Source organism: Sinohyriopsis cumingii, chromosome 5 (genome assembly GCF_028554795.1).
Source record: "Sinohyriopsis cumingii isolate HCF-2022 chromosome 5, ASM2855479v2, whole genome shotgun sequence".
In the NCBI taxonomy this organism is placed as follows: Eukaryota; Metazoa; Mollusca; class Bivalvia; order Unionida; family Unionidae; genus Sinohyriopsis; species Sinohyriopsis cumingii.
Genome location: NC_142965.1, coordinates 39,997,150 through 40,024,461, shown reverse-complemented (window position 1 = coordinate 40,024,461; position 27,312 = coordinate 39,997,150). Strand labels below are relative to the sequence as shown.

Sequence of the window (27,312 nt, the reverse complement as noted above, 5' to 3'; positions counted from 1 at the left end):
GCATGAATAGAGTATCAACACCATGTACTCACCACAAACACTGAAACCACAATTCAAGTAACTCCATCGAAAATATGCATACACAGAGATTTAAAATATTCAATAATTTTGTCACGGGTCATATAGGTCTGAAATCAATGGAAATAAAAAGCACAATCACATAACGAATGATGAAGCATATTTACTTTTAAGTATGTCCCAAGTTGGTAAAATTTAGTTTGCATTTTAAGCCGCTGTTGGTAACATTTGTAAGCACAAACTTTTTCCCACAAAAAGAAAACTTTCATAGCACAGTAAATATGTTCCAGTCATGTTGGAAAATGAAACAATCCATCAGATTCCATTGCTTTCATTTAAGTTTGGTATTGACTTCCTTTGAAGAAAGGTTCTTTGTTTATATTGAAGGTTGTAGTTGGCTTTCTTTGATGATGGGTGGAAGTGTTATTGAAGTCACCATTAAAGGACAGCTTAGGAGAACCAAACAAATGCCCATTTCTTATTATGGCGGCAACATCAAATAATTGTATTGCATGATTGAGACTGATTTTTTTTCCATTTGCTTAGTATGTTTTCATAATAATCAATGCTTCAAAGGTAATGTTTTCTTTGATGTTGTTGTTGTTGTTGTTGGGTTTAATGCCATTTTTCAGCACACGATAGGCTATATATGGCGGCCAGTATTAATGGTGGAGGAAGAACCCGGGAAAACCCCAGAAAGAACCACCGACCCATGAGAAGCTACTGGCATGCTTTCTCACATACCTACATTGGTTGAATCTGAGACTCGAACCGGCGAAGACAGAGGTGAGATGGCAGTGATCCGTAACGGAGAATGCTTTAGACCACTCGGCCACTCGGGGCCCCTGTTTTCTTTGAAATTTCAGCAAAATATTTTATTAGGGTACATTTTAAAAAAGGAATTGGCCGTCATTTGATCGACTGCAGATATCACTGTTCCTCCCTGCCTAGTGAATAGACCCACAAGATCTTGTTTGGGGGGGGGGGGGGCTTAAAAATTTTTAAAAATACATTTCTGGTAACGGAGTGATGCTGCCTTCCACACATGCATCAGAAATTTAAAAAAGGGTCAACAGATGATAGAGACGCAGGTGTTCTGGTCTGATGACAGGGATTACTACAGAAAATATGAGTGTTCTGAAGGATTTAATTCTGAGTGAAAAGAAGAGGAATTTTACTTACCATCCAAATACAAAAGTCACTCTATGTAAATAAATTTATTAGTGAGCGGCCAATAATCCATTGAAAGAAAGATTATGAAATAATGCCTCGGATGGTTGATCTCCGATACCAGTAATATCACACACACACACACAAAAAAAAACGGATATCCCACAGCATACAGTACTCATGCTTGATGTCAGCATAAGCAGATTATGATCTAACAATACAATATTAAGATGGTTTGTCAATATGGACAAAGAATTTGTTTACGTAACAATGTATAAAATTCAGTGATGTTATATCAAGTTTGCAGCTTCCTTTCATGGGCCCTCTGAATTTCTCCACTCCAATCCAATGGTTGTATATACAAGTTTAAACAGCCAACAATGTCCAACAAAAAATACAAAAACAAAAATCGCTATATGGTATATTTTGCCGCCAATAAGGAAAAAAATTGCAATAATCAACATTGGCAAAGATCTGTGAGATCCCTCAATAAACCATTTACATATTATTTTTTGTACTTTAAAGAAGAAAAATCTTTATTCGCAAACAAGAAAAATACATAAAAAATTTCAGGAGCCAAGCCACAATTGTATTTTATATTCATATGCGATCTCTTCCACAAAATGATAAACATTTTACGTTTTTTTTGCATACTTTTAAGAAAGATTTTCTTTGTGCATGAGAAAAATACATGTGTATGAAATTTCAGGAGCCACGCCATGACTGTGTTATATCCACATTTGTGTTATAAGGAGCATGCTATAGCAGGGTCACACTGTACATGCATATCAATGAAATCATGCTTCATCTGAGTCCTGAGCATGTCTGCATTCTGGAAGCCATATTTCTGATCCAAATTTTAACAAACTCAGATTATATGTCTGTTTCATCAAGCTCTTGGATCAGTTCAGTAATGAGTGGATCAAAAATGGCCTCTAGTCATAACATGCAAGTGTTGACAGCTTCATGGTGGGACACATGGTCATTCTGTATACACACTTGGCATTAAAGTTAGGTAAGCTAAAAGTCAGAACTGATACTAACAAAAATAAATGAATACCACAGTATTATGAAAAAATACATCCAAGATCAATTATTCACATGCATAAAAGTTTTCATCAGAAGTTCTATTGAAATACAAACACATGATGTGGTCAACGAAATGTGATTAGTTAGTAACTACGACATTTGATGGTGATGAGTAGGTCTCTTCATGATAACCTTAAACACCCAGTTTCAAGACCAGTATTAGAAAACATTCAAGAGACAGAAAAACGAACAAAATGTTATAAGAATTTAATATCATAGGGAAACATATAAATAGGATAATCACACTACTCCTAAATTAAGCAGGTCATACTCATCAAGATAGCTTCTTGACTGTAAATGCTAAAATGCCATCTGAACAAAAGCTAACGTACCTGGAGTTTCCATCCTGGATAGAGTTCCTGCCAACCGTGATCCCAGGGGTCGAACAACATCACTAGATTGTATGAATGCAGTGCTAAAAGAAGGATTTGTAATCTTTCACATAATCTGTATAAGATAACAATTTTAAAATTATGATTTTAACATATTTTCAAATTCAGTAAGAAGGTCACATTAATGTTTTGTGATCTGTCCACTGCATACATGTGTTTCTATTACTGCAAATACATTTTTAAAAATTATGTTATGCTAAATTTTCAAATTCTTGATACCTGTGAACAAAAATCAGATCTACATCATATAATATTGGAGACTGATCCAATACCTAAGGTATTTCAAACTTACAGAGTAAAGGTTTACTGGAACCAAATCTACACTGTCAGCAACTCAAAGGTGACTCATTGATGAAAACTCAGTTCTTTGTATATGGGCAAAGCTCCAAGTTAAACAGGAGCCAAAAATTAAATCAAATTTCTAAAAAAAACGGAAATCAAACTGACAAAGGTTGTTTTCATATAAAGACTCAAAACAAATTTGATTTCAATCCATTACGTCCTTCTTATATCACTGAGCATATATTAAATTCATGACGGACACAATGTAAAGAACAGATGTAACACCATGCAACCCTCTAAAAGACACTTATGTGATAAGAAAATACACAACACGCTTGTTGCAAAATAAACCAAAAGCAAAAACATTCATCCTGAATTGAATAACAATTTTTAAAAATAATATAAAGATTGGTCTGAATTGTCAAACAAAGAAGTATTTTATTAAGGTATAAAAAAAGAGTTTAAAAACTTTATGTGCTCAACTTTTTCTAACAAAAATATTCTACCAGGAAAAAGAAAATCTTCACAAACAACCAGCTTACAGTTAACATAGCCTTCCAGTGTCTGGTACCAATGAAGCAACAAGGCAGACAACAAATATTTAAGTATGCTATAGCTAAAATAAATACCAAATTTTCCTTCTCATTAGTTTTGAACAATGTTTAAATATTTGTGTAAATATTTGTTGATACACTCCATGCCACAATACTGATAACACTCTAACTCAGTAATCTAAATCTAATTAATAACATTTCAAATTAATAATTAAATGAACACAGGTGCCCTCTTCGCTGTTTCTCTTCAAATTATGTAAAAATTATTACTGAAGACAGACAAATGGTAAGCTGTAAATTTCCATTTCAAGAATTTTGTAACTATGATAGACATAACAAGTGATTTAAAATAATGTCTTAAAGCTGGTTTTAAATGCTGATATAAAGAATCATTACCTTTATTTAATTTTATTTTTCACAATTATGTGCCTAATACAAGAATTAAATTTGGAAACAATGAATGTTACATAAAGGCTTTGTTGGCTTTGATATGACCCCTGTTCTATAAGATCATTCAGCTTGCTGTGCAAGACATCTTTTCAAAAGTGCCTTTATGAAGGGAAATTACTATATTTAGAGCAAATGGACTATTAAGAATTCTGTCACTTTGATTTCCTTGTGAGTGGTTGAATTTCAGTTGATTAGTAAGTCTGAACTTGTTCCATTGTAAATTCAGCATTGCAGAGTTTACATATTTATTTGTTTTTCTACAAAATGATGCCAAACAGCAGAGCTAAATTTGGATGCAGGTGTTGCTTTCAATATGTAAACAAATAAATATTAAAAATACTAATTTTCTTATCAAATATTTTGTAAAAACATGTTCTGATTCAAATGTTCAGCTCTATAGCAATCTGTTCAAATGTACTGGATGCAAGCTACTTAAGCATGACAATGTATTCAAAAATGGCATTGTCCATGAATAATACTGAAAATATCTCTGACCAAATAAAATTAATAGTGGTTCAGTCATGATGAACCATTCATTGATCTTTGCATTTCAACCAATTCCCATCAAAACTCTTGAATATGCTGACTGTACTAAGTCAGTTAATTTAACAACATAGCTTCAAACCTATTTCTGCAATGGATGTATTCATTATATTTTCTTCTATTCTCAAGACATGCCCATAAATAATGACATCGGGTAAGTTACTATTTCAACAAATTTTATTTGTAATTGAAACTGATTTTTCTGTTGTAAAATCCATAATGAATCCAAAGCATAGTTTTAAATGATCAAACATACAAGGGACCAAAAAAATGATATTAAACTATGTCAAGTTTGAAAAATATGTTCAAGCAATCATGGACGTTCACGTCAACCCTATTTGAGCCAAAATGATTCTACTCTATGTACTGAAGTATCTGAGTACCTTGGCAAGAATGACTGTGGTACTGGAGTTGGGTCCCCACTACAGACCTCACTATGAATACTGCTGATTCCACTACTGGCTGAGCTCTGTGTGATAGACTGTAGTGTAGTGCTTTGAGACACCCCTGCTGGGGTGTTCAAGGGGTATTTTTGGCCAAAATTGAATGGAGTCGAAGTGGCATAACTTGGAAGTCCTCGAGCAAACAAAGAACTTCTATACCCTGCAGACTGCAAACAAACCAATAAGGAAAGCACTTTAAGATAGGTATTTATAAGTTAACAAGTAAGTATTTATTAAAATTTTGAAAGATACCTCATGACAGCTGACTAAAAACACTTCATATTATTCCAATTTTTTTTATTCATATTAAAGCCAACTGAAACTTCAAGGCTGGCAATATGGTCTATTGTGGAAAGGAGAAAATGACATGGTTGGTTGCTTGGTTTGATCTGAATAGCAACTGTAGCACTTTATTTCACTACATCATGCCAAGAAATGGGAGCTAAGTGTCATTTTTCAGCTAAGTGCAATATCAACATATCTTACCCAATGTGAAGTGCAAATATCATTATTATTATTATTATTATTGTTTTGAACAAAATAATGTATCAGCCATGGGTTGGAAGGGCAAGTTAAGTCATACTTGTATTGCACACTTTTCTTGTCAATTAATAGCTCTTAAAAGAAAATTGACTTGTACTAGTTATACCTTCTCCACTAAGTTTAATCACGGCATATACATTTTGCAAGATGTTTTATTTAAGTGAAATTGGCAAGCATTTACACTGGGTTCAAACAGATCTGAAGAGCTGAAATTCATTGAATTTTCAATGACCAGTTTCCAGTTTTCAATGACTACTCATTGTATCAAGTGTTCTGCTTCAGTTACAATTTAAATACAAGAAACAAATACAAATACAATACAGAAATAAATAAATGCAATATGAAAGAAAAATGATATTTTAAAAGAAATTTATTGTAAACCGGATGTTTACCACTGCCCTTTAGCTTCTATACTTTCGTCTCCAGATGCACTCCAGTGCTTTCACTTTAGAGATGCTGCCAGGATTTTATCGGGAAAGGGGGAGGGGACATTTGTTATGAAAATAAGGTGGGAGTACTACAAAATTGAGGGAGAGGATGAAATGAACATAGTTCACAATATACCTAACACTTCAATATCCCTCTTTCTTTCTTCCAGCTACACTCTGTTAGAGTCCTATTTAAATCAAAATCTTTAAAAAATATGTTGCATCTAGTTGTATACACATTAATGCTGATTATTTTTAGCTTAATCTGTTCCTCACAAGTGTATTAATAGTGCTCAGATGCCCCTGCTGATGGGGCATATAAATAACTAGTTCAGCCAGCTGGAACAAGTTTGGAAACTGTTCTTTATGTTTATTATATACATTTTATTATATACATTATATACATCACTGCTCATAGGTAATGTCTTTGGATACTTTGGCTCCAAAATAAGATTTTTCACTAACATTAGCTCTACTTAAGTTTCACTTTCTTGAATCGGAGCTTTACTGACTAATATGCCAGACTTCCCATCTGTTCAATAATGCCGTTATTTGGATTTGAGTCCATTAATGCCATGGTTTGCTTGTTCAGACTGTAGTATTTTGATCAAACAAATCTATGCACTTCCTAATTTAACTTTTAGATTATTTATTAATTTTATCTGAACCCTTATATGGCTACATGTAGCTATGCTCAAGGTATTTTGAAATAAGAATTTTTAAAGAACGGTCAACTCTTTTAGAGTTACCCTCATTATTACATACATAGTTTTGTTTTGGTTTGGGGGTGGTCTGTTTTTTATGTTGTTTTTAATTCACTCATAAACCTCAAGATATTACGTCAAAAGCTGACTTAAAAACTGAAATTCAAAAATAGCATGTTGTCACAATTTTTCAAACTTTGGGAATTTGCAAATATGTCAAAAATATAAACAATTTTTAGAGTACTCTAAATTAAATATATGTATGACTGATATTCCAACATTTCTTCAAGTGAATTAAAAAGACAGTGAAAACATATATCGCCATGTTCTTCCTAACTAGGATAATTTGGTGGTAAATTGTCCCAAACTGAACATCAGAATTCACCTTGCATTGATTAACTCTGAAAAAGAAACAATTCTGATGAATCAAATAATATAAATCCATTGTTTCAACTGCACTCATTCTTGTACCTGTAAACTGTGTAGTAAATTAAATATCCAGACAATACCTTAAAATGCTCCTCAAGAATAAGGAGTTAATATGTGTTTATATAAGCCCACAGACTGGTGCTAACAATCGCCAAATGATTAGTACAGAAGTTTACACCTCTTAAGCTGGTGATCAGACCTATTAAAATTACATATCTTGTGTTTGAAAAGTTACGAATTTGGTATATGGTGTACAAAGATTGGTCAAAAAGCTGACATACATTTCCAGTGTAACATATTTATGAGCTTTCAAAATGGCATTCTGGTTTTGATTATATGCATGACACACTCAATTCAAAGCTGAATTTCAATCAAGATGCATCAGCTAAAATTCTTACTCTTAACATTTTTCTAGCTTCAATAATCTGATATAATTCATAGCTTTAACATAAATTGCCATCAATATCATCAGCCAGTAGACCTATTTGCCTAACTGAATTATCTAACTTCGCCGAGATTCAGCCCTTCTGGATTGTTTAGGTAGCCCGTATTTTAAACATGCATTTGTACACCTTCCTCATATGCATGGTTCAAACTAGGACAGAAAGTATTATCCAGGACCCAGTGTGACAATGAAACTTAGTGAAGTCAAAGAGTGTTAATGACATCATGTCAAAGGGGCATTAAGTGTGATATCTGTTTACTTCACATGGATTACGATAATAGTGGAATTGCTAGCATATAACAGAAAATCAAACAGTAGTTCTAATTGTTACACAACATAAAATAAATGACTTGAAAGTAAAATTTTCAATCACTTTTTATTTTTTAAGCAAAATCTCTAAAATTCAATGACTTTCAATTATGTTATGTGTTTAGGCTCTAATAAACAGTAACAAAAGAAAGAGAGTGTGTGTGTGTGATTTGGATTTTTAATGTAACTTTAAAAAAAAATTTCAGTCATATCCCTGTGATGTCCACAGTGCAGCAGTTTATAGTGATGTCTAGCACTGGGGCATCTGGCTGCAGACATGTAGCATGATGTCCCACACTGTCAAATTATCCTGACACCAGGCAGACCAGTCCTAACACTAACCTATTAATGCTGAGCGCCAAGCAAGGCAGCTGTTAGTATCATTTTTGTAAGTCTTTGGTATGACTTGGCCATGGATCGAACACATGACATCCCGCATCTGAGGCAGACACTCTAACCACTAGGCCACCGAAACAGTCACAAACAAAAGAAAGAGTGAAAACAATAAGCTTGGAAAAATTTAACAAATAATTTATTTCCCTGGGGAAAAAAAACAATGTAAAAATGAAAATATAAGAACTTACAGTTTTAAGAATCAAATCCAAAAATAATCCACAAATTAAATTTTATAAGTCCTAGTAAGGAAATGTTCTAATGAATTCAAGTTCAAGACCCGATAAAAAATCAAAAATGGAAGGCAATGATGTATGCTATAGCGTTTATAGTACAGATGTGTCTACAGTTGTTTACTGATTCACAAACAATATTCCAGTGTTTGAATTTACAAATAAAATTTAAAGAAATGTCTTTGTCCTAGTAATCTGTATGAGCACTCAAATAATTCCAGGAAAAAGAATAATCTTTTAGAATCCAAATAATCTGAATAAAAATTAAAATGTAACTCCAAACTGGTCACAACGAAACACTTTCCAGTGTCCAAGGTAAAAGCCCAACTGAGATTATTTCTCTATAGTCAAAGGTTATACAGTCAAATAATGCGCAAAAGAGATACCCATATGAGGGTCACGTGATCACATTCCAGAAGAGTTTAGAAACTATTTACATATCTAAGGTCACATATTCCAGTACAGCCTCGATTTCACTATTATCATTCACACATTAAGGATGAATTTTAAAAAAAAGATGTTGTTTACTTGATTCTCAATCAATGCCAGGAACTAGGTCAGCAAAAGATACAAAGTTCGGTGTTTACGACTAAATAATCAGGTCAAACTAATTTCTGGAAAGTATCAAATTCCTAGTAAACAAAATTACATTACTTTGACATGTAATGAAATTAAAACTATAAAGATTTTAAAACTTACAAACAATCAAATTAAATCAAATATAAATTAAATCAACTATACATAACACGTTTACCTAAGTGAAATATCAATGACTTTCAAGGCCTTCAAGTGAGGTGTTCATTTTTCAATGACTTTTAATGACCTTTAATGACCGTATGAACCCTGTTACTAGTGATGGGAATCGGTCAGAAATTCATAATCGATAATCGGTTCCACTTAACCAACTGATAATTGATTATAATCGGTTACTACGAGCAGATTTTAATTTTTGTTTGTTATACAGTTATTATCTTTGATCAATAGTTCAAGATGTTAGTAAATGTACAGGAATTATCTCTTAATGACATGTATACTTTCACCTGATAATAATATTACATTTTTGTATACTGTGTTGTGTGTTATTTTTGTTCTACAACTTTGTTAAATGAACGCAACTTTGTATGGCTGATAAGTCATATGCAACTGAAATACTGCTACAATCTCCCAAAATCCTTTCATTCATATGTGATGTGTCTAAAATTTTAAGTGTAGAAGGACATGGTTTTCTTGTTTGTCATTGTTTACAAATACTACAAATAATGTTGCATTTAAACCGAAACAAATCATCAAAATATGTTTAAATTTATTAACTCAACAATTTAACAACTTGATCATGTAATAATGGCTATATGTTCCTACTTATGAAATTTTGCACCTATGAAATATTCTATGGTTTTATATTTGTAGTTGTGAAGGAAATTAATAGATTTCAGGTCAACTTTAGTGGCTGGGAGTTTTACTAACCTTTGTGCTTTGCATACAACTAAAAAGTAGTCTCCCTTTACACACAATCAATTATGGAGTTCACAATCGATTGGTTTGCTCAACCAACTGATGATCGATTATAATCGATAATCGGAACAACACTACCTGTTACATTCGAGAATTTTAAAAAAATGCCATGATCTAAATAGAATTTGATAAATGAACAACAGCTCTTGGTAACTGTAATTTTAGAAATATGACTCCAAACTCTTAAGTTTAGACTGTTCTGTATATCCAAATGAAGTATGTGTTTTTCCCAATAATGGCAATGTTTAGGCATAGACATGTCATGTGAATGGACATCTATACATATCATGTTTATATTCACTGTACTCAAGTCAGCTTTCAACTGGGTAATCTGTACATTTGAAGAATTTGTATCATGTCATAATAGTGCTTAGAAAAAATCTGCTGTTGGAGCAAATGATCAAGATAAATCGTATTCCTTAACCTAACCAACACTCATTTTACCCAGAATTTATTTCAGTTTATCAAATCTGACCTATTCAACGATTTCTCTTGTGATTACTGTATACTAATTTTGTGGACCAAGATCCAGGTAAGCTCTTCCTTTGCATTACATATTGTTTATAATGTGAAATATCAAATTTAGCATTCAAACACTGCAAAATAAAAATGAATGGATAGTTACACTGTACATATCTGATCCTCATTAAAAATCCATCCATCTTTGAGGCATTTAATCAGCAGCTTACTCATTTTAATCCAAGAACTGATAATGAACCGACACTGTAGTCACTATTTCATGTAAGATATTATTTCTCCTCATCCAACTTTTTTGTGTGCTACATAGCCTTACAGTTCTCATGTCCTGTAAAATTTACAATCAGTCAATCAAATATGATACTCTATTAGTTCAAAATTTTAATAATACTATGCATTTTTTAGAACAAAAAATGATCTGAGGAAAAATTTATGCAAATTTGAGTTATATATATCATGGGAGATATGACCACTGATTCAGCTTAAAAGGTCCTTGTAAAATGGGTGCCCTGTTGATCATTAGTTTGACATTTCCTATAATTTATCTCTGTCTTTAACTTCCGAGACAGCCAACTCCAGTTGCAATATACCAGTAGCTGAAATAGCTACATCCTGCATAAGAAAAAATGTACTACATAAGAAGCAGACTGAAGGAAAGCATGAAATAAGGAAATTCTGTAACAAATTATGTATCTCTGAGAATAACTATCTAATCACATTAACATTATGGGAAAAAAATTGTCTCCCACCCAAAATGACCTCTAACATTTATATCACAGTAGCATATATCAAGGGAAGTAACTCTTAAAAATTATTTACCCTAGTTCCCACTTGGTAGTACTCCATATACCATACGTTTACCAATTGAAATTGTATTGGCTTTGGTTTTGTAAGGTCTAACACAATCTTTCAGCTCATGAAGGCTATGCATAGTGACAAAGTTATTTGGTGGAAGAAGAGCACGGGTAGAACCCATGACCCTCAGCAAGCTATTGGCAAGCTTTCTCACATGCCAACATTAAACTGAGCAAGACTTTAACCCATACAGACTGAGGTGAAATGTACGAAGTGTAAAAGCTAAAGTCTTAGATCACTTGACCAACTACGGCACCCAATTTAAACCTAAGCTAAACCAGCATCAAGATGCTCACATTTGCGAGGAAGGGTAGGAATGAAATGGCAGTAATATGACCCAGACAAACATAATTTACTCAAAAATTTCCTTTCCCTATGGAATGCATTACCTGCCCACAATGAACATTAGGAGAATAGATGAGAAGAAAATCTAAGAGAATCCAACTTCAAACCAATTCATGCCTCTTTTCCAAACATGAAGGCAACACAACCAGATAACTTAATAATGAGCAAACCAATTCAACGATATCCATATTGGATGTCCAGGAAGCACCATTTTCATTCAGGACAAAACCACACAATGGAATAATTGTGATGCTTCATGGCAATCATCCAAGTAGCAGCAGTAACAAACTTGTGCTAACAAAGGGACTTATAACAGACAACACTGAATGTGAGATCTGCTCCATTTTCATTTAGGTCCAACTAGGCTTTTGGTGAAAAAACCATGTTGAGATGATTAGCGATAAGAATTTTAAGATGTCCACTGTGATGACCATATTGGATGCCTGAGCAGCACCATTTTTGTTTAGGATTAACTAGACTTTGTGATGAATATGTGTTTAACGTTTTAGGGCAATCCTCCAATTAGCTTCGGAGGAGTAACAAACAAAAGACCATCCTATAAGCTCTTCTGGTCTGTAATCAAAAGACCTAATCAAGACATTAAAATCAATAATAAGAATAACAGGGTTGGAGTACTATATTTGTTCAAATAACAAGTTTGAAAGTCAAACCTGTAAAAATCATATGTGTTAAGATGCACATTTTGTCCTTTTCCTTAGATGGTTGGCTATAATAGACTGCACTATATTTGAAACCTCCAAAATTGACCCCTTAAAAAAAATGAATGCTCAGATTACTCAATTGCAGGTCTATTTCTTTAAAACAAATCCTCTGAAAATTTCAGCAGTGATTTTAGCAGGACAATTAATAATATAATATACTTTTGTTTGAAAATTATTGAAAAATGTTCTGCTTCTCAAAGAGTTCAAACTGTGCATGTTACTTATCAATTAATTCTATCCAAATGCGATATTTTGTTGGTCAAGCTTTTGTCTGGCCACCCACAACCACGTCATAATGATCTTACACCGTGGCAGCAAATTAATTACTCAATGTCCATTGGAATCATTGTTATCAAGGGCTGATGGCCCAATATTTCCAACAGCTAAGGGGTCAATTTTTACATTAATGATTATGGCCTTTAAATCATGAGACATTCTTTCATACTAAATTTTCTTACCTTCTCACCTTCATTTTTAACATCAACATCACTCAGTGATAAAAGCAAGTACAGAACTGCCCATCTGTTTTTCAGCAGACCCTAATGTAAGATTGAAAAAAGATATGACTTTATTACAAAAATGCACTCAAATACAATAGGCATACAGCCTTATTAAAATAACATGCCATCATTTACTATACAAGATGTTTTTAAATGCCTAATACATGGATTAAAATTGATTGTAATAACTACTTTAGTATATTGTTATAATCAACTAATCAATTTATTTGTTTACCAAAAACATAAGTATACACAAAATTGTGGCAATTGCTGGCATGAAAAAATACATGCCATGCACAGGCACTCGATACCGGGGTAAGCTAATGTGTACACTCACCAATTAACACAAGGTAACTAACTCTTGCCAGTCACAATTTGACACCTCGATGACACAGATCTAATTTTCCAATACTATCTGCGCATTCGGCCATGCATAACGTACACCACTGTAAAGAAGACACTCCACACCTTTCATCCATTATTATTTAACCTTACTGATTCTGAAAGGCCAATTTTGTGAAAAGTTTATCTGTTGCTTTGTGTATTCCACACACTGATAATACTTCCATGGCTCAACTTCCGGTCTACTTCGGAGTGAATGCGATTTAATTGTGATTGCTTCAGTCACTGGTTCTTTAACTGAATTAGCCTTTTCAAACATCGCTTTCAGTCGATACATCTCTGCTTAACCCGGCAAATATGCAATCGGAATATCCATGGTATTTGCTGTCAAGTCGTTTCACTGTTTCGATTGTTACATGTGCTCAAGACTATGTCACATTTTCTGGGAAATTATTTAACATTTCTTCACATGTTGAATTTTTTCTAAGCGCTTTCTGAATAGCTATATAGGTGATCTCTGGTTGTGCGTGAAGAAAGATTTTTTAAAATAAATTGTAGACTTATTTAATTAATAGTTAAGTAATTACCCGAATTTCAACTGATGTTATCTACATAATGTTACAGATTGCTTTGTAAACATTTCTATGTTAAATACTATCAATCTTATATATGATTTACACTGTCAAGAAAACTAAAGGATTAACTTGGTTAGTTCTTGTGTAGTTATTTCTCACCATTCACAAACACAAAATTGAATCTCATCTAGGATTTACACTGTCAAGAAAACTCAAGGATTATCTTGGTTAGTTCTTGTGTAGTTATTTGCATACCCAAACACAAAACTGAATCTGATACAGAATTTTACACTGTCAAGAAAACAGAAGGATTAACTTGGTTAATTCTTGTGTAATTATATGCCACTAGTTTACAATATCCATAGACAAAATTTTATTCAAAATGTACACATGATATGACCTGTATAGCTAACGGCACTTAACCAACCACATGAGGTAGGTGATTGGATTTGGTTATGTAACCATTTACTCTTTGTAAATGAAAGCTATTTTATTTTGGTAAACTTCACTTGTTTACGCACTGTATGTGTGTTTTGAATGTAAAATGAATAAAGCACAATTGTTTGCTGTTGAAAAGGCTGTTAGAGGGCCAGAATATAATTTTTTTAGGCCAAAGTGGGACAGGCAAAAGTTTTGTGGTTAAGAAAATACAAAAGAAACTGTCAGCAGCAGGTAAAAATGTCAGTGTAACTGGCACAACAGGCATTGCAGCACTGAATGTGAAATGATGCACAGTGCATTCCTGGTCTGGGATTGGTGATGGTAGATATGACAGTGATGAACTATGTAGAAAACTTCTCACTGACAAACATTTTAATTCATATAAACAAAATACTTTGAAAGCAGACTGTTTGATATTAATGAAATTTCAATGCTTTCACTGAAACTTTTTGAACAAATTCAATATGTATGTAGAATGATTAAACATTCAGATTTATATTTTGGAGGTATACAAGTTATTGCCAGTGGGGACTTTTTTCAGCTTCCGCCTGTACCTGACCCATTAACATCTGATTCTGGTGAATATTGTTTCAAATCCACCATTTTTGCAATGGTATTTGGGCATAAAATTGTCCTTGATGAGGTCATAAGACAAGATGAATTAGAGTTCATAAATGCTATCAATGATGTTTCAAAGGAAGAGATCCCTAAGATACCAAAAACTTGATCTTCAGGCTGCAGATACCCCCCCCCCCCCCCGAGATGACCCAATAAGACTTCGTGGATGTAACTTTGACTGTGAAATATACAATGCATCCAAACTAATGGAAATGGATGGTGTATCAAAGTGTTATCAGTCAACAGATGAGAGTGACAATAATCAGTGCAATATAATGTGTGTTCCAAAAGTGTTACACTTGAAAATTGGATGTCCAGTTATGCTGGTCAAAAACTTAAGCTCAGCACTATTAAATGGTTTACAGGGAAAGGTTGTGGCAATGAAGGATGACTATGACAGTTGATTCTGAAAATAATTTAGTTCAGTTGGGAAGAGAAAATTTTACTGTTTACAGTACCATTAATAAAAAGATTGTAGCACAAGGCATCAAATTCCACTCATTCTCTCTTCCAGCATTACCATCCACAAGGCACATGGATTGACTTCACATACAGTTGAAGTTGATGCATCAAATATTTTTGCACCAGGTCAGTTAGGTGTGGCAATGGGGAGAACCAAATAAAAAGGGACTAAGGGTTATCAGTTTCAATTCCAACTCTGTAATTCCACATAGATCTTGCATATATGAATTCTAGATTACAAGTTTTGTACAATTTTATTCAAGTTTAGAATGCTGTAGACATTCTGTTTCTTTATTAGAGAACCTCAGTGTTGACTTTGATTATGAAACAGGTTCTGATTAACTTTTAGAAGTTGATGAAATGTTATCCATTGGGGAAGACATGCCTGCTTCATGTAGTGACCAAGGATGTAGGTTAACCACAGTTGACTGACATTTTAAAGCATCATGTTGACCATACAACAATGAAACACCTTATACCAGATAATGCAATAACACCAGATGAAATGAGACTAAAAGTAACAGAAATCTTCAAAAACCCACTGGAAGAGTTGAATACATTTTTTGAGATATTCTACCCAAAAAAATCAAAGTATCTTTAGTACGGTATGTGGTAATATAGAGGTCAGAAAACCAGATTCAAAGACATGGACTGAATATTATTCTGAAGTTTAGCAGTTTTCAGTGTCTCAAGAATGCATCTAAATTCTTGACAATTTCTTGAATTCTGTGCCAAATGATGATAACTTTTTGCATTTGGAAAGATTTTTTGAAAGAACTTGTGAAATTGTTTTGGACAAAAATACTACTGACATTTTTAATACCACACAAGTTCCACGAAAACCTTCCATACTTGTATCAGAGCCAGGACAAGGAAAATTAAGGTATACTGCAGGTAGATGTATTGCAAAGAGTAGATACTATAAAAGGAAGAAAGGAAAGAACAGCTTGTACAGAACGGACAAAATTAACTTAGTCGGTCAATGTTTCTTACAATTAAAAATGTTAGACCACCTTACAACTTCAGCTGTTGATTTGGAAAACAATAGCAAGTATAAACAGACCTTGCATGAGAAAACAAAGAAGACAGAATATCATCCACGGTCTTACTAACATCAAGGACTCTGTATTTGAATTTTTCTTGCAAGTTGACGATAAAAGGAGGCAGTATCAACATGTAGAGGCATTACTTTGGCATGCTGCTGGGAGTTTACAATATTGTAAGACTGTAATACTTAAGGATGAGACACTGTTTGAAAATTGGAAGTTGCTGTACATAAAGATTGATCCCAGTATATGTGTCACACATGTGGACAACACCATGATTGCTTCATGTATCAGAGATCTATATGATTTGATAGGTCGTTACAGTAGAATAGAGTCAATTCAGAAAAGATACTATTTCCAGTCTTGGAAAACTGAAATCAGTTTGAGAAAGAGGGTGGTCATGAGATCAAAGCACAAACATAGTAGTGATGCAGTAGCCTTGGACATGAAATATATATTGGAAGATCAGTCAGAAAATAAACTGTATTCTCACTTAAACCTGAAATCACAGATTTATGATCTGAAGGCTGTAGTATTTACTAGCTTCTTGAAATCGGAACTGATTTTGCTATGTAAAGCCTATGGCATAGAAGCAGGAAATGTACAGAAGACGGGTCTAATTAATAAACTATGTAAAGTAATACCTGCTTTGAATGAAATGCCAATGCCATATGTTTTAGTACAGAATAATCCTGTTGCCAGTTATCTGAAAGCTAGTAGTAATCGAGACACTTCCATCTGTAGCAAACTTCAGCCATGTACTAGAAAAAGAACTATAGTGGGAAAATGGAATGGAAAGGGCAAAGGAAAGAAGACAATGGAAAAATATGACAAAAGTAACACTGATAATTCAGTCTGCTCTGTATGTAGACGTCATTATGCAGAGGGTGAGTTGTGGATCCAGTGTGATTTGTGCAACGGTTTGATTGGTTTTGTCATGGCATAGATGAAGAGACATGGAGTAGCACAGAAAATGAAAACTGGTTCTGTACCAAATGCTCTTAGAAAAAGAGTCAATGTTATATCAGACTTAACACATATAAATATGGCAATATTGTCGTATTTTGTCATTGTGCTTTTGGACTTTGGTTACATACAATGAACTCACATGCACTTGTTTGTATCAGTAAAAAGGGAAAAACTAATGACAATTTGATCCTCTGCTAAGTTGACATGTTAATTGTGAGTAAGGGATGGTGTTATCATTAGTTTTCCCCTATTTAACTAAAATGTACTGTCTCTAGTTTGCATCACCCTAAATTAGGGTTTTGTATATGAAGGATAATTGTTCAAGTTTCTATTTTAATTTGTAAATAATTAAAAGGATGGCTTCAACAAAATGTAGCCTCTTGTCCTCATGCTAATTACTTTGGCTGTCCTTACCAACATTATTAACCCACTCCTGTATTACATATCGAATAGGGCAAGGTTGCCTGGCTCATACATTTCTTTATAGTATTTTTTCATACATTTTACGAGATGAGATTGTGAACTGACTCAAGTGTACTAATATATGTATATATATATATATATATATATATATATATATATATATATATATATATATATATATATATATATATTTATTCTAGTGATATTTTACGAATATTAAGAATTGTACATGGACAGAAGATAGAAGAATGACATTACCTTTCAAAAGTAAACAATCCAGAAATGCGTGGTAAGTGACCAAGATTAAATGAGATTGAGAAAGAGAAAGATTACAGAAGTGGTACAGATAGATGGGCATATCTCTCCCGTTTGTGTAGTAGGTTGTCAGAATGATACCCACTGTCTCTGTCACAAGCTAGAAATATTTCCAATCCCTACTGCACTATCTCAGGAAAATAACAAAAACATACATATATTTTCCAATGAATTTCTCTTATCTGGATATGACATATTTAAATGACAAGATAGTAGCCAGTAATATGATGACTACATATTGTGAACATGAAGTTTAAGATAAAAATCTACCTGTATTCATTAAGCCACTAGTATGATGAAGGACTAGGTATTGTGAACATGAAGTTTAAAATCAGTTTTCCCATGCCATATATTTTTGTAATATTAATGTTGTTCCACATTAACCTCCCATGTTAGTATTTTGTAGAAAAAAGCTCAGTGTCTTAGTTTTTTATTCTTTGTAAATAATTAAAAAGGTGGCATCAGAAAAATTTAGCCTCTTGTCATCAATTTTTGTCTTAATTTTTTATTGTTTGACCAAGACAATTACTTTGGGTATCCTTACCACCATCAGAACCTCACTCCTGTATTCAGTATTAAATAGAGCAAGGATTGTATTACCCATACATTTATTTTTAATTTTACAATATTTGATTATGAATTCACATAAGTGTACTAGTATATATATATATATATATATATGTATATATATATATATATATATATATATATATATATATATATATATATAAAACGTTAGTGTTTTGGTAATGCAAATACTCTAGTGAAGTTTTACAAATATTAACTATTTTTATCTTAAATATTACTAAGACATTTATACTTAATCATGATATAATGATTCAACTGTATTATGTAAAGACATTTGTGTGATTCCTGTCTGTGTTGGCTATGAATTTTGATTAGTATTATCAACTGTACATGGACAGGTGATCAAAGCAATTACATTACCTCTTGAATGTAACAATCCAGAAATGTATGGTATTTGTGACCAAGCTTAAATGAGATTGGGATAGAAATAGGTTGTAGCCGTTGGAACAGATGCAGATGGGCATATATCTTCCCATAGTGGAGTAGGTTGTCAGGGTGACACCCACTGCCTCTGTCGCAAGTTATAAATGCTTCCACTTCCTGCATTGCCTTAACAAGGAAATAACAATAACAGAGATATACTTTCCATGAATATATATTCCTATGTATGTGACATATTTAAATGACAAGATATAGCTGAAAAACTACTTACTGCAAATGTGATGTTTAGATAACAATCTACCTAATATCAGTAAGCCAGTAGTCTATATATATATATCTGTGTGTGTGTGTGTGTTTCTTGCAATTTTCAGATTAAAATTATATATTTTACTAAAAACTATCAATTTAGGTTTTTCTTTCTGGAGGAGTGGTGATATAAGGTTCTAATTATTTACATGATTTCATGAACTCACATCCTCTCTCTCTCTCCTTATGGGATGAAAATAGATCATGTATGTTGTCTTTGTCTACATAGTGATTTGGTGAAGTAATTAATCATTGAAAAAATATAAAGGTTATTATGGCATGAAAAAATAATGGCACAGTATCCCCAGAAATATCGATATGAATGATCTTTGTCTACTCCTGTATATTTTGCCAAATTAAGGACACAATGTATTTATTCAAGAATAATACAAGTCCAAACATGTACACTTGTGCAATATTGAAATTCGGGTGATTTAGCTTAAAAATACATTAAAGTCATATTCACATGCATAGGAATAGCCATATCAAATACATGATTTTATCTCAATCATGATAACTATACTTTGTAAAAAAAAAAAGGGCCCGGTCCAAAAGTAAGTGAATGAAGATATAATTGTTCATATATCAAGGCAAGAAATATTTTTTAAAACTGTTAGAAAACTTGAAATTTCATTAAAAAAATTTGAGGGCCTTATCCCCAATCGTTTTTAAACACAAAATTAATAACATTTGTATACTGGCATTAGATTCGAGGGAGGAGAATAATGATAAACCAATTAAGTGGTAAGTGTGTTATCATTAGTTTCCTCCTGAATCAAGTACCTGGGCATTGGCAGGGATGGGAGGGGGGTATGAACCTAAATACAAATGTCTAGCCATAATATACCATGTAGTAATTGTAAATTCTGCCATTTTTGACAGTATTACACTAGTGGTTTTTTTAATTATACTTTGTTGGTGCTAAATGAATGGTCACATCTGTCCCAAGAAAAAATATTTAGAATTTCCCTCTTGTCGTGAAATATCTCATTTGGAATGTTTCTTATTTTATCTAAATGTATAAGGCTCATGACCACTATGATATGTGTACAATATAGTAAATGAGCAGATTTGTTGAGATAATGTTCCAAATGAAAATAATATTAATTTTAATATGGATTGTTCTTATTTTCGGTATTCTTTGTTTGTATACGTAATGCCCAAGAGTCGCATTCACTCCGAAGTAGACCGAAGTTGAGCCATGCCATGGAAGTATTATCAGTGTATGGAATACACGAAGCAACGGATAAACTTTTCACAAAATTGGCCCTTCAGAATCAGTAAGGTTACATAAATGGTAATGGATGAAAGGTGTGGAGTATCTTCTTTACAGGGGTGTATGTTATGAGTGACTGAATGCGCAGATAGTATTGGAAAATTAGATCGGAGTCATCGAGGGGTCAGATTGTGACCAGCGAGAGTTAGTTACCTTGTGTTAATTGGTGAGTGTACACATGAGCTTACCCCGGAATCAAGTGCCCATGATGCCATGTCCCTTTTAATTGCTCAAATTGTCCTTACTTTGAAATGGAGGGATTATTTACCCTGCGCCCTTTCAAAATTCTGTTGCAACACACATGCGGAGTGTATTTTTGGCAAGGTGAAAGCTTCTTTTACCTAAGACTGAAGCTTTCTATGGTGTGAAAATTGCAGCATCTTTTTCTTTTCCTTCTGTTACGGATATCTGTATCATCTATTTAATTTATAATAGCTTTTATTTAACTTATTTGGGTTTATGACATTTACATTTTAAACTCCTTAATTCAGTGGCTGGCTAGTACTATAGTAAAGTACATGTACAACGTGTATAAAATTCTCATTCACAAATCATGACGGATTGCCTAGGTTAAGTAAACAACTACAGTGTGACCCCGCCATAGCACACGCCATTATAACAGAAATTCAGATATAATTCAGATATGACACGGTCGTGGTGTGGCTCCCGAAATTTCATATATATATTTTTCTTGTACATGAAAAAATTCTTTCTTAAAAGCATTTTGGGGAAGAGATCACATAAGAATAATACAAGATGATCATGGCATGGCTCCTGAAATTTTATAAGTATTTTTCCCGTACACAAAAAATTGCATTTTCTTCTTCAAAGTACAAACAATAGCGTGTGAAACGTTTATTCAGGAATCATGCAGGGCTTCACCAATGTAGCAAATTGTGATTTTTTTCCTTATTGGCGGCAAAAGATATCATCTGGCAATTTTTTTATTTATTGGGGACACTATTGGCTGTTAAACTTGTACAGTGGAACCCCGCTATAACGCGCCCCGCCATAACGCGAATTCGGATATAACGCGGTCGTAGCATGGCTCCCGAAATTTCGTATATTCATTCACACATGGAGAAAAAAAAATTGGAGAAAAGTAAAAAAAAAACAAAACAAGAAATTAACTTCATTTTGGGCATGAGATTAGTTGTGACTTTTAAAATAATATGATCGTGGCATGGTTCCTGAAATTTGAAATTCATTTACGTGTATTTTTATCGGACCGTGAAAATATTTGTTTAACGTACGAGAAATAGTGTGTAAAACGTTTATTATAATTTGGTGGAAGAATTCGCGTATGACTTTTAATAATAAACGATCGGAACTTAACAATTTATCCAGGTTCTTTAAGTGATTTTGGAGAAGTGATCGTGTATGAATTCTAAAATAATACGATATATATAACGTACGAGAAATAGTGTGTACAACGCTTGGCTTCTGAAATTTATCAATTTGAACAGGTTGTGGTGAAGCTCCGTATTCTACTCTAGAAGAGAAAACTGGTTTCATTAGGTTTTTGAATTGTTAAGCCGAAGTAAACATTATCGGAAGTGTTACTTATTACGGATCCATGAGTAAAGCCAGTAAATCGTCTTTGTGATTGTCTTCCATGAATTCTGTATACAGTCGTTGCTCAAACAATAGCCGACATGGGCTTCTTATTTAACTGCAATCACAGCCAAGCAGCAGACAAAGCTGTGGTTGATACAAGAGTCGCACAATTTAATAAACATCAAAGGACGAAAGCCGCCAACATGTATGCTGTGCTTGGCGGTGTGATCAAACAACAAACAGTTGAAAGTAAATAATATCCACTTTATTATCTGTAAATTAAAAGGGTATGAAATTGTACATCCGTTCAGCTTAATTTTGTTTTATATAAAAAGTGATTCGTAACCATTGCAGGCCTTCATTACTTAGTTACCAAGCTTTAACTGTGTACGTTGTTTGCTTATATAAAAAAATATTTTACTGTTATGGAAAAGCAAGTTCAAAAACGCAAGTCGTTTTCTGCTAAAGAGAAACTGTATGCCCTAGATCAACTAAAGAAGGGCAAACAACAAACTCAGCTTGCCAGAGATCTAGGAATCAGCAAGTCCACTTTGTGAGGGTGGAAAACAGATGAAGGAAAGCTCCGTAGTCTACCCAACATTCTTGAAGAGGAAACTGGTTTACAGCGTAAAAGGGTTACGTTAGCTAATGACAATGTCCTAGATTCAGCTTTGTACCAATGGTTTGTACAAGCTCGCTCAGAAGGTGTTCCAATTTCTGGCCCAATTCTGAAAGTCCAAGCAGAGAAATCTGATCGCCGTATCAATGGAGATGATTCCAAATTTAAGGCGAGTAATGGCTGGCTAGACAGATTCAAGAAAAGGCACGCTATCAGCCAAGTTCTTGTGTCTGGGGAAATCTGCTCTGCTGACAAAGAGGCTGCCAATTCCTACCCGATTGGGCTTATAAAGTTGCTGGAGGACGTTGCTACACAGCCGACCAAGTTTACAACTGCGATGAGACTGGTTTATGTTATAAAATGTTACCCGATCGCACCCTTGCAACCAAGACTGACAGTCACAAACGAGAAGGTTTCAAGAAGAGGAAGGACAGAGTGACTCTCTTATTTTGTGTTAACAAGTCTGGCAGCCACAAAGTCAGACCTCTGATGATTGGAAAATCGAAAGCTCCCAGATGTTTTCATCATGTAAATATGAAGGCACTTCCATTTCAGTACACTAACAGCAAGAATGCTTGGATAAATAGCTCCATATTTAACGACTGGTTTCACAAAACATTCGTTCCAGATGTTCGGGCTCATTTACGAAAACTCAAGCTGGAGGAAAAAGCTCTCCTCCTGCTGGATAATTGCCCTGCCCACCCCCCAGCAGAAAATCTTGTCAGCAGTGATGGCAAGATCAAAGTTTCGTACCTCCCGAAAAACACTACGTCAGAAATCCAGTCACTTGACCAAGGCATAATTTCCGTATTTAAACAAAATTATCGCCGTGAAATGATAAAGGGAATGGTAGCAGATAATAACGCATCCGTCGACACATCATTGGCATTACTCAACTTAAAAGAAGTATGTCACCTTGGAGGTAAAGCCTGGGATGCTATCACTGCACGCTGCATTGAACGATGCTGGATAAAGGGTCTTGGGCCAGCTTTTACGCCCTCGACACAAAATGATAGTGACGATGAACTTGAATTTACAGGATTCACTGAAGACGACGTACGTTTAGCAGAAGAAGCACTCAAAAAATACGAGCACAGTCATCATGATATTCTTAACTGGTATTCAGTAGATGACATCTGCCCTATATACGAACACATATCAGATGACGAAATTGTTACAAATGTCAGCAGGAAGAATGAAGCTGCACAATCAGAACCTGAAACCAGTGACGATAATGATAACGATGACGATGGCACCCCAACTCCCCCCACCAAAAGTGTCTGAAGCAGTAGTACATTTAGAAGCAAGTTTAAGGTGGCTGGAAACACAAGATGTTGACAGCGTCAAAGTCCTTCAATTAAGAAACATTCTTGACTTTGCTAGAACCCAACAGTTCGCGGCAAAGAAATGATGAAATTTAAATTTGGAACCACACTGACTTTGCACTTTGCGCAACGATTAATTTAGCAGTTTTCACATGTTTCTTTTGATGTTCACAAAATCTGAAATAAAAGTTATTTGCACGCTGAAATCATGCGTTGATTGTTAATTATTCTTGCAGTTGTCGCATATGATAAAATTTTAGCGGTATGAAATTTGTACAGACACCGTATGTAGACCCGGGAATAGCTGCATGCAATGACCGTACGATATCAGACGGCAAGTAAATGGTTTCAATATTTTGTTCATCCTATATTTTACACGACGAATTCAGACTATTACAAAATTATTGAATATTTTAAATCTGTACGATTTTCAATGAAATTACATCCATTATGGATGAACTACATGCCACGACGGCACAGTAGCATACGGTGTTGATACACTTTTCATGATATAGCGATAGTCTGGTATTATCGGTCAATCTGTATTATCGTTCAAACAAATAAAAATTAGTAAATGTTTTTAATGCACAGCAATAACCTATAAATATATTAGCCATCGATTATTTTGAATATATCTTAATTAATGCATTCCAGTTAATATTCATCTGATGATAAGCCGACTTTTGATCATTGTACATGTATACACGTATATGTTCTCGGAAAAAAAGTTAAATATTGTAAAACCCCGCATTAACACGACCCCGCTTTTAACGCGATCCGATTTTATGGACCCCGATCATCGCATTATAGCGGGGTTCCACTGTATATACAACCATTGGCTTGGGGTGGAGAAATTCACAAACTTGACATAAAACGTACTGAGATGTATCTATTATTACATAAACAAAGTCTTTGTCCATATTGACAAACCATCTTAACAGTGCATTGTTATATCACAATCCCTTTATGTTGACATCAAGAATGAGTACTGTATGCTGTGAGATATCGTTTTTTTTGTTGTTGATATTTCTGGTAGCAGAGATCAGCTACACAAGGCATTATCTCATAATCTATCTTTCGTCAGATTTTCAGCTGCTTGCTAGGAATTAATATATTTACAGTGACTGAGATTTCTTTTCACTCAGAATTAAATCCTTCAGATTGCTCACATTTTCTTTAATAATCCTTGTCATCAGACCAGAACACTTGCTTCATCCGTTGACCCTTTTTAAAATTTCTGATGCATGCGTGGAAGGCAGTATCACTCCACTACCACAAATGTAAAACATAAATAATAAACAACGAAGAAATATGATCTTACTTGTTCGTCTATTCAACAGGCAGGGAGGAACAGTAACTACAATCACCAAATGATGGCCAATTCTTTGTTTTAAAATGTACCAGAAAAATAGTTTGCTAAAATTTCAAAGAAAACAGATTACCTTTGAAGCAACGATTATTATGAAAAGGTACTAAGCGAATGGGAAAAAAAAATCAGTCTCAATCATGCAGTACAATTATTTGATGTTGCCATCATATTAAGAAATGGGCATTTGTTTGGTTCTCCAAAGCCTGACCTGCCAACCTTGACGAGTCCGTATCAGTAAGACAGTTGATTTTTTTCCATAAGATTGAACAGTTTTCAGTAAGGTTTAACATAATATCAAAAGTTGCTATTGTAAAGCTGGAAAACGTAATTAAAAGTTTGTAAAGTATGTGTAAACTTAATTTACCACTAGTACACTTGCACAAACTCTAGTTCCAAACCCTATGCAGCTCAATGGTTTGTTGCTATCTCTCAACTAGACATAATTCTTGGAAATACGTTTCCATTTCACATAACAGCAATCATATCTCCTACCACGAGACATACTCAAAGTGGCATGTGATGTCCTAAAAACATAATTTTGTCCTTTCCAGCTTTAATTCACAAGAATCTGAATACTCCTTTCTATTCTTTTGTGTTGATTATTAACACTTTTCAAGAAGCTTATTTTCCCATTTGTCTTAAACATGCATCAATTTCTGGACGCCATTAAAAAAAATTATATAATCAACAGTTTTGATCATGCAGATGCTTCACATGAACAAATAGGTGCAATTTAAAGCATCTGGGGTGCTGCATAAAGTTAGTCTGGATCCCTGACTAATTTCACTAATTCTAAGATGAAACCCGGATCCAAATAGAACACTGATGAATCAATAATCCAGATTTTTCGATAACGATCATTTTCTATAGTCTTTGCTAGAATGCCGGAAATCTGTATTTTAAGGGTAATTTTTGCAAGACTTACGGCAAAATCGTAAGAATTGGCAGGTCTGCAAAGCTGTCCTTTAGTGGTTACTTCAATAACGCATACACCCTTCAAAGAAAGCTGACTACAATCTTCAATAAAAACAAAGAACCTTTCTTCAAAGGAAGACGGTACCAAACTTAAATGCAATGGAATCAAATGGATTGTTTCATTTTCCAACGTGACTGGAACACGTTTACTGCACTGTGAAAGTTTCTTTCTGCAGGAAAAAGGTTTATGCTAACGAATGCTACCAACAGCAGCTTAAAATGCAAACTAACTTTCACCGACTTGGGACATACTGAAAAGTAAATGTGCTTCATCATTCGCTACATGATTGTGTTATTTTTTTTCTACTGATTTCAAACCAATATGAACTGTGACAAAATTACTGAATATTTTAAATTTGTTTATGAGCATATTTTATATGGAATTACTTGTATTGTGGATTCAATGCATGTGATGAGATTTGCTGGTGAGTACATGGTGTTGATACTCTATTCATGCTATACATTACACATGTTTATATAAACAGTATACACATATATGTACCAATGCGTGGTTCTCTAAATAAAGTAAAATATTATATATGCCTTCTCTGTTTTCACTATGGATGTATTTCTCATTTAATATGAATCGATTTAAGATGGTAACTGTGCCCATGAAGCATGTATTTTTGTGCCCACATTGATCACCTATCCCACCCACCCCAGGCAAATTTCTTGTGGTACATGCACCATGTTCTTCAGCTAACCGACCTGGTTGCTTATAACAAGGTTTGTTCTATAACAGGGTCTGGTTCTATGGCTCCCAACTACCATGTTATAGTGAGGTCACACTGTATTTTGGTCAAGTAAGCCATGTATTTAGTGAATGGAGGTCATGTAACATCACGTGAAACAAGGAGTGCATTTGCCCTGTTAAAGTTATCTTGCACAC

At 33.9% G+C, this 27,312-nt stretch overlaps 1 protein-coding gene across 2 annotated transcripts in view; it reads right to left on the bottom strand.

Annotated features, from left to right (window-relative positions):
- The window catches only part of LOC149798990 (gamma-tubulin complex component 3 homolog), a 131,473-nt gene that overhangs the window by 81,575 nt on the left and 22,586 nt on the right, over window positions 1-27,312 (bottom strand). For both annotated transcript variants that reach the window (XM_089957914.1, XM_089957915.1), the window contains exons 5-7: window positions 12,795-12,875; window positions 4,882-5,108; window positions 2,610-2,692 (exon numbers count right to left, since the gene is read on the bottom strand). In XM_089957914.1, the coding sequence (XP_089814040.1) occupies window positions 2,610-2,692; window positions 4,882-5,108; window positions 12,795-12,875 (391 nt within the window). The remainder of the gene's footprint in view (window positions 1-2,609; window positions 2,693-4,881; window positions 5,109-12,794; window positions 12,876-27,312) is intronic.